The sequence below is a fragment of the Salvelinus alpinus genome, chromosome 4, assembly GCF_045679555.1.
Source record: "Salvelinus alpinus chromosome 4, SLU_Salpinus.1, whole genome shotgun sequence".
In the NCBI taxonomy this organism is placed as follows: Eukaryota; Metazoa; Chordata; class Actinopteri; order Salmoniformes; family Salmonidae; genus Salvelinus; species Salvelinus alpinus.
Window position 1 is genome coordinate 19,389,633 of NC_092089.1, and position 16,538 is coordinate 19,406,170.

The following is a 16,538-nucleotide window of genomic DNA, read 5'->3' on the forward strand; positions in this document are numbered from 1 at the left end:
CTGCTGGGAGACTGTTGTGTCTGTCCAACTGCTGCTAGGAGACGACTGGTGTGTCTGTCCAACTGCTGCTGGGAGACTGTTGTGTCTGTCCATCTGCTGCTGGGAGACTGTTGTGTCTGTCCATCTGCTGCTGGGAGACTGTTGTGTCTGTCCAACTGCTGCTGGGAGACGACTGTTGTGTCTGTCCAACTGCTGCTGGGAGACTGTTGTGTCTGTCCAACTGCTGCTGGGAGACGACTGTTGTGTCTGTCCAACTGCTGCTGGGAGACTGTTGTGTCTGTCCAACTGCTGCTGGGAGACTGTTGTGTCTGTCCAACTGCTGCTGGGAGACTGTTGCCAGTCTGTATAATATTTTCATGTGAATAATTCCAATAAAACACAAAGGAACTATTATTCACTACACTACTGAAACACAAGTGAACACTGACATCTGGTGGCCATATAGGGAAACTGTTTGTACTTGGAGCACTATTTATTAATTAAATTTTTATCTAACTTGGCAAGTCAGTTAAGAACAAATTCTTATTTACAATGACGGCCTACCCCGGCCAAACCCTCCCCTCACCTTAGACCGCTGCGCCACTCGGGAGCCCAACCACTGTCCCTGTCCAAAGTCAAAGACAACTAAAAAGGAAATGTGCCATATTTGAGACATTATCTGGAACTCTATACAGGGCAGGAACAAATCTTACACATGGAAATATTCCAAATAAAGTTAAAGATCCACTGAATTCTATTCAACTTCTTTCACCTTCCTAGAACACTTCTCTCAGTCTGTTCATACTGGAATTTCCCATGTGCTCGCTACAATTCACATCATGTGCAACTCATTGGCTGAGACAGGAGACACCCATTCTAGAATGATGGAATGAAAGTCCTCAGAGTTCTAAACAGTCCAACTACTATCTAACACGGATTACAGGGTTCCAATTCCATGAACAATGTAGAAAACTAGAAACTATTTAGAGAAGACCGATACATACTGGTAGAGGCCGATGCATGGAATAACACGGAAAGTATCAAAGACTACTCCGTGCTGTATGGTATCTGACGTGGAAGTAATTCAAGCTACCTACGGAGGTGGCTTAGGAATCTGATTCTGAAGTCAGATTTGATGTCAGATCCGTCTCCTATAAACGTGTTGTGTTTCAAACTAGCCATGTGTAAAAAGGCTTCATCTTTTCCCGTTGTCTCTGTCGTTGCCTACCTACCCCCCCTTCACTATGTTGGCACTAGTAGCTGTTATTACCCCAGTGCCAGCTGAAGCTCCCCAGGTAACAGGCAGGCCGTGCCAGCTGAAGCTCCCCAGGTAACAGGCAGGCCGTGCCAGCTGAAGCTCCCCAGGTAACAGGCAGGCCGTGCCAGCTGAAGCTCCCCAGGTAACAGGCAGGCCGTGCCAGCTGAAGCTCCCCAGGTAACAGGCAGGCCGTGCCAGCTGAAGCTCCCCAGGTAACAGGCAGGCCGTGCCAGCTGGTGCCCTACAGTATCACCGCTCTCTCCAGGTGAACACAGCTCAGCCAGTCAAACACCTCTGACCTCAACCTACTCTACACAATGGTAACAAAAGGCCAGAAATACATCAATTAAGAGTGCCATTGACATTCAGTAAGTCAGGGAATTGTGACATTTCTCTCCACTATAATATGATCCACTGTTGACTGGTCCTCAAGGTTTCCTGGTGCAGTCTATGATACGTAGGCTACGTCCTGACTTTCCACCCTTTCCCCCCCCCCAAGTGTGCACTTGGTGTAAGCATTGTCTGGAGAGTTTCCACCGTTGTAAAAATCCATGCGAGAAAGAGTGTGCAAGTACACACTTGAGCAGAAGAGTGAAGACTCTAAACTCCGACATAGTGCACACTCACCGATGCGATTGGTGCACGTCTCCAGGTCTGTGAGGAAGCCTGGGATCTGCTGTAGTTGTTCTTGTAGTTCCACCACTGCTGCTCTTCTCTTCTCCCAGTGTGCAGACAGCATCACCACCTCTCCATCCACTGTCTGAGACATACAGACAGACATACAGAGAAGACGAGAGAGAGAAAGACAGACGAGAGAGAGAGAGAAGACGAGAGAGAGAACGAAAGAGAGAGAAGACAAGAGAAATACAGACGAGAGAGAGAAGACGAGAGAGAGAGAGAAGACGAGAGAGAATTCGAGAGAGAGAGAAGACGAGAGAGAGAGAAGACGAGAGAGAGAGAGAGAGAGAAGACGAGAGAGAGAGAGAGAGAGAAGACGAGAGAAGACGAGAGAGAGAGAAGACGAGAGAAGACGAGAGAGAGAGAAGACGAGAGAGAGAGAGAAGACGAGAGAGAGAGAGAAGACGAGAGAGAGAGAAGACGAGAGAGAGAGAAGACGAGAGAGAGAGAGAAGACGAGAGAGAGAGAGAAGACGAGAGAGAGAGAGAAGACGAGAGAGAGAGAGAAGACGAGAGAGAGAGAAGAGAGAGAGAGAGAAGAAGAGAGAGAGAGAAGACGAGAGAGAGAGAAGACGAGAGAGAGAGAGAAGAAGAGAGAGAGAGAGAAGACGAGAGAGAGAGAGAAGACGAGAGAGAGAGAGAAGACGAGAGAGAGAGAGAAGACGAGAGAGAGAGAAGACGAGAGAGAGAGAAGATGAGAGAGAAGACGAGAGAGAGAGAAGACGAGAGAGAAGACGAGAGAGAGAGAAGATGAGAGAGAGAAGACGAGAGAGAGGAGAAAGAATTCGAGAGAGAGAAGACGAGAGAGAGAGAAGATGAGAGAGAGAAGACGAGAGAGAGAAGACGAGAGAGAGAAGACGAGAAAGAATTCGAGAGAGAGAGAAGACGAGAGAGAGAGAAGATGAGAGAGAGAGAAGATGAGAGAGAGAGAGAAGATGAGAGAGAGAGAAGATGAGAGAGAAGACGAGAGAGAGAGAGAAGACGAGAGAGAGAGAGAAGACGAGAGAGAGAGAAGACGAGAGAGAGAGAAGACGAGAGAGAGAGAAGATGAGAGAGAGAGAAGACGAGAGAGAGAGAAGACGAGAGAGAGAGAAGACGAGAGAGAGAGAAGACGAGAGAGAGAGAAGACGAGAGAGAGAGAAGATGAGAGAGAGAGAAGACGAGAGAGAGAAGACGAGAGAGAAGACGAGATGTTCCTATGTATTATTATTCTTGATGCGTAATTCAATGCAATTCTAATTAATACATTGAGCTACAGTTCATACAAACCTGTCCAGCTTTCCCACAATCTTTAGCTTTTCTGTGGAGAGTCACCCAGGTGTCTTCGTACCTTCGAAACACAAGAAACTAATAAGGCCTTCTGTTTTCTTCCCTTGACATTATGCTACTGTATGTGTATTCAGACCACTGATTGTTTTAATGTCTGCATCACAAATGGCACACTATTCCCTATATTGTGCACTAATTTAGACCCTGTGGGGCCTGGTCCAAAGAGACCTGTGGGGCCTGGTCCAAAGAGACCTGTGGGGCCTGGTCCAAAGAGACCTGTGGGGCCTGGTCCAAAGAGACCTGTGGGGCCTGGTCAAAAGAGACCTGTGGGGCCTGGGGCCTGGTCAAAAGAGACCTGTGGGGCCTGGGGCCTGGTCCAAAGAGACCTGTGGGGCCTGGTCCAAAGAGACCTGTGGGGCCTGGTCCAAAGAGACCTGTGGGGCCTGGTCCAAAGAGACCTGTGGGGCCTGGTCCAAAGAGACCTGTGGGGCCTGGTCCAAAGAGACCTATGGGGCCTGAGGCCTGGTCCAAAGAAACCTGTGGGGTCTGGTCCAAAGAGACCTGTGGGGCCTGGTCCAAAGAGACCTGTGGGGCCTGGTCCAAAGAGACCTGTGGGGCCTGGTCCAAAGAGACCTGTGGGGCCTGGTCCAAAGAGACCTGTGGGGCCTGGTCCAAAGAGACCTGGGGGGCCTGGGGCCTGGTCCAAAGAGACCTGTGGGGCCTGGTCCAAAGAGACCTGTGGGGCCTGGTCAAAAGAGACCTGTGGGGCCTGGGGCCTGGTCCAAAGAGACCTGTGGGGCCTGGGGTCTGGTCCAAAGAGACCTGTGGGGCCTGGTCCAAAGAGACCTGTGGGGCCTGGTCCAAAGAGACCTGTGGGGCCTGGTCCAAAGAGACCTGTGGGGCCTGGTCCAAAGAGACCTGGGGGGCCTGGTCCAAAGAGACCTGGGGGGCCTGGTCCAAAGAGACCTGGGGGGCCTGGTCCAAAGAGACCTGGGGGGCCTGGTCCAAAGAGACCTGGGGGGCCTGGGGCCTGGTCCAAAGAGACCTGTGGGGCCTGGTCAAAAGAGACATGTGGGGCCTGGTCCAAAGAGACCTGTGGGGCCTGGGGCCTGGTCCAAAGAGACCTGTGGGGCCTGGTCCAAAGAGACCGGTGGGGCCTGGGGCCTGGTCAAAAGAGACCGGTGGGGCCTGGGGCCTGGTCAAAAGAGACCTGTGGGGCCTGGGGTCTGGTCCAAAGAGACCTGTGGGGCCTGGTCCAAAGAGACCTGTGGGGCCTGGTCCAAAGAGACCTGTGGGGCCTGGTCCAAAGAGACCTGTGGGGCCTGGTCCAAAGAGACCTGTGGGGCCTGGTCCAAAGAGACCTGTGGGGCCTGGTCCAAAGAGACCTGTGGGGCCTGGTCCAAAGAGACCTGTGGGGCCTGGTCCAAAGAGACCTGTGGGGCCTGGGGCCTGGTCAAAAGAGACCTGTGGGGCCTGGGGCCTGGTCAAAAGAGACCTGTGGGGCCTGGGGCCTGGTCAAAAGAGACCTGTGGGGCCTGGGGCCTGGTCAAAAGATACCTGTGGGGCCTGGTCCAAAGAGACCTGTGGGGCCTGGTCCAAAGAGACCTGTGGGGCCTGGTCCAAAGAGACCTGTGGGGCCTGGTCCAAAGAGACCTGTGGGGCCTGGTCCAAAGAGACCTGTGGGGCCTGGTCCAAAGAGACCTGTGGGGCCTGGTCCAAAGAGACCTGTGGGGCCTGGTCCAAAGAGACCTGTGGGGCCTGGGGCCTGGTCAAAAGCAGTATCCAAAGCTCTCATTTGGACGTATCCAATGAGAGCAACACCTACCGACTGAGCAGTTCTACTCCAGCAGAAAAGTGTGTCAGATGTTCATGTCTGTTGAGAGACAGGAAATGAGTCATTAAGGGAAATAGACTATGAAGAGGATATAAGAGAATGAAAGTGGATGTAAATGGATGATTTGACTGGCACTCCTGGGCCGTATTCATAAAGCGCCTTAAAGTGCTGATCTAAGATCAGGTCCTCTCTGTCCATATAGTCTTTATTCATTATGATCTTAAAGGCCAACCTGATATTAGATCATCACTCAGTTAAGTTAATAAATATATATTTTAAAATGTTATCACCCCAACTCTGAGACACTATGGATACACTATGGAGACACTATGAGACACTATGAGACACTATGAGACACTATGAGACACTATGAGACACTATGAGACACTGAGATACTCTGAGACACTATGGATACACTATGAGACACTCTGAGACACTATGGATACACTATGAAACACTATGAGACACTATGGATACACTATGAGACACTGAGACACTATGGATACACTATGAGACACTATGGATACACTATGAGACACTATGAGACACTGAGACACTATGGATACACTATGAGACACTGAGACACTATGGATACACTATGAGACACTGAGACACTATGGATACAGGTCTGCCTTACCTCTGTTTCGGCTTTACTTTGGCCTCCTTTGATTTGTCACTCAGAGTCTTCATCCTGAAGGGAAATTATAAAGATGTGAGCAGGTAAAAAAAATGTATATATGGGACAGCCGTCACAGCAATGTAAATATTCATTGGATGACAGTAGACACTTTGTCTGTTTCCTAAATGGCACCCTATTCCCTATATAGTGCACTAATTTATACCAGAACCCAAAGTAGTGCACTATATAGGGAATAGGATGCCATAAACATTGGCTGAGACTTTTTCGGCTTCAGCCTTCCGGCATCAGGTTCCAGTCCAGAATGTCCCGTCTCGCTCACTTCCATCACATGATGGTCAGCTGAATGTAATCAACTTAACTAGTTGTAGTTAGCTAACTGTATCAATAAGCTTTGGCAGCATCTAAATCTAAATGGAAATTCATGGTTTTCATTTATTGCCCGCGTGGGTGTGTTTTGCCAGTGTTTTGTGTTTAGTATTAGCTAACTACGCAAACGTGTTCGATGGTTTCGTCCCACACAGTTACATCCAGCTAGATAGCCTTTCAGTCATGCTGGCAAAGAGGGAGAAACTAGCGAGCTAATTAACGTAGATGTTTTTTTAAATTGCTAATACAGCCATGTCAGAACAGGCAGGGTCACAAGACACAGGGCCATGAATGAAGCATTAGCTATAAAAGTAGCTTTAATACAAACCCCGTTGTGAAATCTTGCTGCACGGTCTGCAACCTCTCTTTGAAATTCTCAAACATCTTCCTGGTTTCTTCCAAGCTGCAAATACGTTGTTTTGTCGTCGCATTAACTGTATTAGCTAGCTTCTTTGTGAATATTCCTCAAGTGCCATGTCAAGCTACGGGTCAATGTTCAGATTGTATACTTCTATAAGTAGCTAAAGTCTGATAGATGGCTGTTGTTTGGTCTTTGCTCAGCTGTTTTCCAGACGCAGTCAAGTGTCAACATGCAGTGGGGTTGTTGAGTGGAATCAGGGTGGCGCAGCTATGCGCAGCCGACATTCTTTCACATAGAACACAGGAAGCCATTCATTAGGTACATCAAAATGTTACAAAAACTAATTTCACAGTATTTTGAGGATAACATTATTGTGAGTTTACATTAATATTTGTGTGTGTAGCATAGCTTCTAAAAACGGTTTTGTACGAATGAACAGGTAACATGGTTAGAATGAACAACCCGGTAGGTGGCGACAAAACCTTGTTTACGTCTATGTGTTTGCACTGATTGGTTGTTGAGAAGTTCGTTGAATGAAGGGGGCGGTGCTTCACCCTCCGAGCCATATAAAATCCCACGGTTGTATTTTTGGACACGGCCTGATCAGTCCATGGACTATAAAGTTTGAATGTTTGGTTTTCATGTAAGGTGTAAGTGCATCGATAGATTGAACTACTATAGGACAAGTATTGCAAACATACAGAGAAATAAAAATGCTTTGCCATATAACGCGCCCAGACTCGGTGGTGATGGAGGTGGATGTTGATTCGAAGGCAAATGGAGAGGACTGTTTACACAAGGTACCGTTACGGTTATTATAATTCAAATTGATACATGTTAAATCGGCGTTGGGGTTGCAAATTAATGCAGTTTTAATCATTTTGAATTCTGGAAATATTTTGAGAATTTGAATAAAAGTGAACTTACTTGTACACTTGTAACAATGTAACAACAGCGTAGTACATGTAACGTTGTATTTAACTACCAGTCTTGATGGGGCATTGATTTCTTTAGTGAAGTGGGTTGTTCTATTGTTTTGACTCACAGGTCTGTCGGAAACTGGGAATAATAGAGGTGGATTACTTTGGGCTTCAGTTCTGTGGAAGCAAAGGGGAGAGTTTGTGGTTGAATCTCAGGAACAGGATCTCACAACAGATGGATAACCTGGCTCCCTGCAGACTGAAGCTCAGAGTCAAGTTCTTTGTGGAACCCCATCTGACCCTGCAAGAACAGACAAGGTATGTTTATTGTAGGGGACCTATTTGGAGTGAGGCACTCTGCCTATTGTAGCTAATGGTACTGCAAACATTAGATGTAATGTATTTTTTAAAATGCAATAAGATTAACAAATGTAGTGACAGAACAGAATGGATCAGATAAAATTCAGTTAAACCCCACCCTATCAATCATTAAAACCCTGCTATTTCAGTCAACTCGTAGTCTTTCAGCCCCTTTAGGATCAATAGATAATGTGACCTACTGGCTTCTCTCCCCATCAAGGGGAAGTTTGACCTCCCGTATGCAAACAGTGTCTGGTGACGCGTCAGCAGCGAGTTAGTTACCGTGCATGCATTGCACTGTGTGTCCAGCAGGTTCTATCCCAAACCGACATGTCAATGTGCTCTATGGGCGTTGTACCAGTGTATAACGTGACTCGGTGTGCATCCCAGATGCATAGGAACGTAGTGCACTCTTTCTAGTGCACTACGTTCCTATGGGTGGAGTAGGGTTGTGTCCCAAATTCTCTACCCTTATCCCAAAATGTGCACTTTGCACACTCCACTGTGCTGAGTGCTTATTGCTTTTTGAGGCCTGTTTAGAAAATACATGTAATCACGGTTTCCATGATTTGGGTTGAGTGCTGTAATAACACAGAATAAAACAATGAATTAAAGTCCCAGGATGGTAGTGACTGCCCATTACTGCTCATCACTTATTAACCATCATTTATTCACATTACTTTAATAAAACATTTCAGTTGTTGTGTATATTACATTTGTTTTATTTGATGACTTTATTATTTAATTCCAAGTCATCATCTCATCTCTATAGAGCTCCTCCCTATGCTTTCTGACAAAATTAATATTTTATTAGTTCTTCAAAGTAAGTAAGGCATACTTTTATGACTGCTGAATACTAACTATCAATCACTTAGATCATATATTTTCAGGTAGAGATAGCTCACGAGAGCAACAGCTGCTCTCTATATCCTCTCAAGACAACGCATTATTTTGCCTCTTCTGTAGCAGGTGTGAAGAAAAAAAACGATGGATTATAGTCATTGTAGTTAATTACCACATTTTGATGCGCTAAACTATGTAGAATATTGTCCTGTTGGAAACTACAACTCCCTACCACATCGCACAGTTCAGTCTGGATCTGATTTATCTCTAGAGAAACTGTGGAATATGTGTATTGAGCTCACAAAAACAAAATGGAATTCAAATAACCTACAATACTATGCCAGCCAGCCAGGGTACCTACAGTACTATGCCAGCCAGCCAGGGTACCTACAGTACTATGCCAGCCAGCCAGGGTACCTACAGTACTATGCCAGCCAGCCAGGGTACCTACAGTACTATGCCAGGGTACCTACAGCACTATGCCAGCCAGGCAGGATACCTACAGTGCTATGCCAGCCAGCCAGGGTACCTACAGTACTATGCCAACCAGCCAGGGTAATACTACAGCCTAGTGTATTTTCTTCAATAACAAAATAATTCCCCCCCAAAAAAGTAGCCTACTACTAGGGCATAGCTTCAAATGACATGTCAACCCGGTCTCACAGACAGAGCTGCCAGTTTGGTTTGCCCTGGGTAACCCTGACACCGTGTATCGACTGACAAGACAGAGGGCAGTGTGTGCCATGAAGGGGAGTGGCCTGACTACCATCCACATCGCTCTGGCCAAACACCACGCCCACTATCGTTTCTTCTAATGTGTGGAGCGATTGATAGAGCAGCAGAGTTACATTCAGGATGAGTCCTCAGGATAGTTCAGGAGCCTACTGTATGTGACTGTTATTCAGGATGAGTCCTCAGGATAGTTCAGGAGTCTACTGTATGTGACTGTTATTCAGGATGAGTCCTCAGGATAGTTCAGGAGCCTACTGTATGTGACTGTTATTCAGGATGAGTCCTCAGGATAGTTCAGGAGCCTACTGTATGTGACTGTTATTCAGGATGAGTCCTCAGGATAGTTCAGGAGCCTACTGTATGTGACTTTTATTCAGGATGAGTCCTCAGGCTAGTACAGGAGACTACTGTATGTGACTGTTATTCAGGATTAGTCCTCAGGCTAGTTCAGGAGCCTACTGTATGTGACTGTTATTCAGGATGAGTCCTCAGGCTAGTTCAGGGGCCTACTGTATGTGACTTTTATTCAGGATGAGTCCTCAGGCTAGTTCAGGGGCCTACTGTATGTGACTTTTATTCAGGATGAGTCCTCAGGCTAGTTCAGGAGCCTACTGTATGTGACTGTTATTCAGGATGAGTCCTCAGGCTAGTTCAGGAGCCTACTGTATGTGACTTTTATTCAGGATGAGTCCTCAGGCTAGTTCAGGAGCCTACTGTATGTGACTTTTATTCAGGATGAGTCCTCAGGCTAGTTCAGGAGCCTACTGTATGTGACTTTTATTCAGGATGAGTTCTCAGGCTAGTTCAGGAGCCTACTGTATGTGACTGTTATTCAGGATGAGTCCTCAGGCTAGTTCAGGAGCCTACTGTATGTGACTTTTATTTGATCTATCTGGTCTCTCCTCATCACTACATTAGCTATATTGATTTTATCAGGAGGTATCTTATTCCATCCCTTTACCTAGACTTGTGTGTATTAGGTAGTTCTTGTGGAATTGTTAGATGTTATATATTACTGCACTGTCAACTAGAAGCACAAGCATTTCGCTACACTCGCAATAACATCTGCTAACCATGTGTATGTGACCAATAACAAAGACTTTCAATACTGCATGTCATCCTCCAGGGACCAACCAACCCATTCTCATTGAAGGGATCGGGATCATGTCACTATGAGGTGTGTTTGTACAGTATTCACTCCAGAAACAAGGTCAGGGGTCAGGCAGCAGAATCATGGGCAGGGGTTTGTAACCAGGCTACAGACAGTCAGCCAATTGTTGCTTTAAAGTCAACTCCTGAAAGGAGTGTCACTACAGCCTTTTAAAGTGAAAGGAAATTCACAAGAACTCCAACATCAATTTAGTGTTGAGACACAAGCTGCATGCGAACCACAATCCTTTGGGAATCTTTTTCTGCTCCAACAGTTTTATAATGTCCCTTTATAGCTTGGCCCTGAGCCAAGAGGATCAGGAGGATCCTGCAGTCAGTCAGACGGTTACTTTAACACACTGGGCTGTTGCTACAGGAGGATACTGCAGTCAGTCAGAGGGTTACTTTAACACACTGGGCTGTTGCTACAGGAGGATACTTGGACAGAATGACAGTGTTGAATTAAATCTTAAATTCCACACTGACAGCCCATATGTAGGCTAACTATACTGAACACATATAAACGCAGCATGAAATAAAAGATCCCAGAAATGTTCCATACCGACAAAAAAATGTATTTCTTTCAAATTTTGTGCAGAAATTAGTTTACATCAGTGAGCATTTCTCTTTTGCCAAGATAATCCATCCACCGAACAGGTGTGGCATATCAAGAAGCTGATTAAATGGCATGATCATTACATAAGTGCACCATGTGCTGGGGACAATAAAAGGCCACTCTAAAATGTGCAGTTTTGTTACACAACACAATGCCATGTCTCAAGTTGAGGGAGCGCGCAATTGGCATGCTGACTGCAGGCATGTCCACCAGAGCTGTTGCTAGAGAATTGAATGTTAATTTCTCTACCACAAGCCTTCTCCAACGTTGTTTTAGAGAATTTGGCAGTACAATCAACCGGCCTCACAACCGCAGACCATGTGTAACATGCCAGTCCAAGACCACATCTGGCTTCTTCACCTGCGGGATCGTCTGAGACCAGACACCCGGACAGCTGATGAAACTGCTGAGTATTTCTGTTTTCAATAAAGCCTTTTTGTGGGGAAAAACGTATTCTGATTGGCTGGGCCAGGCTCCCCAGAGGGTGGGCCTATGCCTTCACAGTCCCATCCATGGCTGCTCCCCTGCCCAGTCATGTGAAATCCATAGATTAGGACCTAATGAATTCATTTCAATTGACTGATTGCCTTATATGAACTGTAACAAGGTACAATTTTTGAAATTGTTGTGTTTTTAATTTTGTTCAGTATAGTTTGGTCTTGAGAAGAGACAGTCACAGTATATACAGTAGGCTAGGCCTGTACTAATAACACAGCTGACACGAGGCATGTAGTAATAACACAGCTTACACGAGGCCTGTAGTAATAACACATCTGACACGAGGCCTGTAGTAATAACACATCTGACACGAGGCCTGTGGTAATAACACAGCTGACACGAGGCCTGTAGTAATAACACAGCTGACACAAGGCCTGTAGTAATGACACAGCTGACACGAGGCCTGTAGTAATGACACAGCTGACACAAGGCCTGTAGTAATAACACAGCTGACACGAGGCCTGTAGTAATAACACAGCTGACACGAGGCCTGTAGTAATAACACAGCTGACACGAGGCCTGTAGTAATAACACAGCTGACACGAGGCCTGTAGTAATGACACAGCTGACACGAGGCCTGTAGTAATAACACAGCTGACACGAGGCCTGTAGTAATAAGACAGCTGACACGAGGCCTGTAGTAATAACACAGCTGACACGAGGCCTGTAGTAATAACACAGCTGACACGAGGCCTGTAGTAATGACACAGCTGACACGGCATATCTGAAATGCTGAACGTCAGAAAAGACACATTGCATAACTGACAGGTGTGGGAAAGAATGTCTGAAACCTTAACATAACCAGTAAGGACAACTTCTCTGGCTAAACAAAGGATTGAGAAAGTCAATTTAATGGAAAATGACAAATGCCCTTAATACTCTGTCATAGTGTAGCCTAAATCCTGTAATCTACACGTGGAAATTCATATAATTTCTTAATGTACAGTAGGACTACGTAGATTAAATTATTCATTCTCATAGCCTAACACGGGCAAATACACCTAATGTGAGCATGCTGGCTAATATGCAGGCTAATATGCAGGCTAGCATGTAGGTGGCAAGATCAGAAAGTGTCATATTTTTTGTAACAATTTCTTTCTTTTTTTGTCACATTCATCAGATGGATGCAGTAAAATATGTTGAGGGTCAGCCATACTAGTACAAATTCTTAATTTTTTGGGTTTTAGTTTTTAATTTTTTACAAATGTAATTTATATACAGTGGGGAGAACAAGTATTTGATACACTGCCGATTTTGCAGGTTTTCCTACTTACAAAGCATGTAGAGGTCTGTAATTTTTATCATAGGTACACTTCAACTGTGAGAGACGGAATCTAAAACAAAAATCCAGAAAATCACATTGTATGATTTTTAAATAATTAATTTGCATTTTATTGCATGACATAAGTATTTGATCACCTACCAACCAGTAAGAATTCCGGCTCTCACAGACCTGTTAGTTTTTCTTTAAGAAGCCCTCCTGTTCTCCACTCATTACCTGTATTAACTGCACCTGTTTGAACTCGTTACCTGTATAAAAGACACCTGTCCACACACAATCAAACAGATTCCAACCTCTCCACAATGGCCAAGACCAGAGAGCTGTGTAAGGACATCAGGGATAAAATTGTAGACCTGCACAAGGCTGGGATGGGCTACAGGACAATAGGCAAGCAGCTTGGTGAGAAGGAAACAACTGTTGGCGCAATTATTAGAAAATGGAAGAAGTTCAAGATGACGGTCAATCACCCTCGGTCTGGGGCTCCATGCAAGATTTCACCTCGTGGGGCATCAATGATCATGAGGAAGGTGAGGGATCAGCCCAGAACTACACGGCAGGACCTGGTCAATGACCTGAAGAGAGCTGGGACCACAGTCTCAAAGAAAACCATTAGTAACACACTACGCCGTCATGGATTAAAATCCTGCAGCGCACGCAAGGTCCCCCTGCTTAAGCCAGTGCATGTCCAGGCCTGTCTGAAGTTTGCCAATGACCATCTGGATGATCCAGAGGAGGAATGGGAGAAGGTCATGTGGTCTGATGAGACAAAAATAGAGCTTTTTGGTCTAACTCCACTCGCCGTGTTTGGAGGAAGAAGAAGGATGAGTACAACCCCAAGAACACCATCCCAACCGTGAAGCATGGAGGTGGAAACATCATTCTTTGGGGATGCTTTTCTGCAAAGGGGACAGGACGACTGCACCGTATTGAGGGGAGGATGGATGGGGCCATGTATCGCGAGATCTTGGCCAACAACCTCCTTCCCTCAGTAAGAGCATTGAAGATGGGTCGTGGCTGGGTCTTCCAGCATGACAACGACACGAAGCACACAGCCATGGCAACTAAGGAGTGGCTCCGTAAGAAGCATCTCAAGGTCCTGGAGTGGCCTAGCCAGTCTCCAGACCTGAACCCAATAGAAAATCTTTGGAGGGAGCTGAAAGTCCGTATTGCCCAGCGACAGCCCCGAAACCTGAAGGATCTGGAGAAGATCTGTAGGGAGGAGTGGGCCAAAATCCCTGCTGCAGTGTGTGCAAACCTAGTCAAGAACTACAGGAAACGTATGATCTCTGTAATTGCAAACAAAGGTTTCTGTACCAAATATTAAGTTCTGCTTTTCTGATGTATCAAATACTTATGTCATGCAATAAAATGCAAATTAATTACTTAAAAATCATACAATGTGATTTTCTGGATTTTTGTTTTAGATTCCGTCTCTCATAGTTGAAGTGTACCTATGATAAAAATTACAGACCTCTACATGCTTTGTAAGTAGGAAAACCTGCAAAATCGTCAGTGTATCAAATACTTGTTCTCCCCACTGTATATATTTTTTGGCACCTTGTCTGCTAGATGAGCTAACTCCGTACTGGTGTGTTCTCAGCCTTTGCGTGAGTAGGGTTGACACGAGGAAACACTGCAAACGATGGAACATGAACCATGTATCGCAGTTAACAACAAAGCTGTCGCCCAATAAGTATTATTTTTAAAAACATTTTATGAATAATGTGTTAAATATAGTGCTACTAAATAACTCAGCCTTCAGATTATTCCAAAAGTAAAAGAACACACCTTGGGAATCATGACTCGTAACAACAATGTTTGATTTGTTGAATCAATTCAACAGGAGGCTTACGTAAGTCGTCTCTAAGCACGTGCTCTGCTGGCCCAGAAAGAGTTGTCAGCAGTCCACATGCAGCTCCACACTCACTGACAATGAGAGCCATGCATCCTGCAGGCTTAGCGTGCAGGATGCTCCCTCCCTGAGAGGGAGAACACACGGTACTAGCCATTGTTAATCCAAGCAGGCATCCATCATGTTGGCTACAGCTGAGAGCCCCACTAGCTAAACACACACACACACTGCTTTATCACATTGTACTGCATACAAGCTGTTTAAATAGGATGTTCTGCTGATATAAACTTGCAGGGCAGAGTTCACATACCAACAGTTCCAGAGAGCATTCACCACTTCATCTGTACTACAGCTGAGCGGCACCATGGGAGAATGTGTTGTTGAGAGTTGGTTACCATTTAAAATTCATAATTAGTAAAACCATTTGTCAAAACAGCAGCTACAGTGTGTTGTCTTGTCTGTGTCAGTCCTGTAGCTACAGTGTCTCTGACGGTCAGTCCTGTACCTACAGTGTCTCTGTCTGTGTCAGTCCTGTACCTACAGTGTCTCTGACTGTCAGTCCTGTACCTACAGTGTCTCTGACGGTCAGTCCTGTACCTACAGTGTCTTGTCTGTGACTGTCAGTCCTGTACCTACAGTGTCTCTGACTGTCAGTCCTGTACCTACAGTGTCTCTGACTGTCAGTCCTGTACCTACAGTGTCTCTGACTGTCAGTCCTGTACCTACAGTGTCTTGTCTGTGACTGTCAGTCCTGTACCTACAGTGTCTAACAGGAGCCAGTTAGGATTTGATAGGCTACATCTGTAGAACTAGAGCCATGAAACATACATGAATATACCTACTGTAGGCTACGTACTGTAGAACTAGAGCCATGAAACATACATGAATATACCTACTGTAGGTTACGTACTGTAGAACTAGAGCCATGAAACATACATGAATGTACCTACTGTAGAATACGTACTGTAGATTCATATGCCCACTGTAGGCTACGTACTGTAGATTCATATACCTACTGTAGGCTACGTACTGTAGATTCATATACCTACTGTAGGCTATGTACTGTAGATTCATTTACCCACTGTAGGCTACGTACTGTAGATTCATATGCAGTATGCAGTATATGTGATGTTATACCAGAGACCAGTGGATATGTGATGTTATACCAGAGACCGGTGGATATGTGATGTTATACCAGAGACCAGTGGATATGTGATGTTAATGTTATACCAGAGACCAGTGGATATGTCATGTTATACTAGAGACCAGTGGATATGTGATGTTATACCAGAGACCGGTGGATATGTGATGTTATACTAGAGACCAGTGGATATGTGATGTTATACTAGAGACCAGTGGATATGTGATGTTAATGTTATACCAGAGACCAGTGGATATGTGATGTTATACTAGAGACCAGTGGATATGTGATGTTATACCAGAGACCGGTGGATATGTGATGTTAATGTTATACCAGAGACCAGTGGATATGTGATGTTATACTAGAGACCAGTAGATATGTGATGTTATACTGGAGACCAGTGGATATGTGATGTTAATGTTATACCAGAGACCAGTGGATATGTGATGTTATACTAGAGACCAGTGGATATGTGATGTTATACCAGAGACCGGTGGATATGTGATGTTAATGTTATACCAGAGACCAGTGGATATGTGATGTTATACTAGAGACCAGTGGATATGTGATGTTATACTAGAGACCAGTGGATATGTGATGTTAATGTTATACCAGAGACCAGTGGATATGTGATGTTATACTAGAGACCAGTGGATATGTGATGTTATACCAGAGACCAGTGGATATGTGATGTTAATGTTATACCAGAGACCAGTGGATATGTGATGTTATACTAGAGACCAGTGGATATGTGATGTTAA

General features: G+C 45.3%; 2 protein-coding genes across 3 annotated transcripts in view; one reads left to right on the forward strand and one right to left on the reverse strand.

Moving 5' to 3' along the window:
- Positions 1-6,680, reverse strand: part of LOC139572974 (dysbindin-A-like) — a 45,296-nt gene extending 38,616 nt beyond the window's left edge. The window contains exons 1-5 of one of the 2 annotated variants that reach the window (XM_071395892.1): positions 6,352-6,680; positions 5,655-5,708; positions 5,009-5,056; positions 3,184-3,244; positions 1,865-1,997 (exon numbers count right to left, since the gene is read on the reverse strand). In XM_071395892.1, coding sequence (XP_071251993.1) covers positions 1,865-1,997; positions 3,184-3,244; positions 5,009-5,056; positions 5,655-5,708; positions 6,352-6,407 — 352 coding nt within the window. In that variant the 5' untranslated portion in view covers positions 6,408-6,680. The remainder of the gene's footprint in view (positions 1-1,864; positions 1,998-3,183; positions 3,245-5,008; positions 5,057-5,654; positions 5,709-6,351) is intronic. The other variant, XM_071395893.1, reaches the window with a different exon arrangement.
- A 260-nt stretch (positions 6,681-6,940) lies between these two features.
- Positions 6,941-16,538, forward strand: part of mylipb (myosin regulatory light chain interacting protein b) — a 61,614-nt gene continuing 52,016 nt past the window's right edge. The window contains exons 1-2 of the mRNA XM_071395891.1: positions 6,941-7,184; positions 7,432-7,622. Coding sequence (XP_071251992.1) covers positions 7,098-7,184; positions 7,432-7,622 — 278 coding nt within the window. The 5' untranslated portion in view covers positions 6,941-7,097. The remainder of the gene's footprint in view (positions 7,185-7,431; positions 7,623-16,538) is intronic.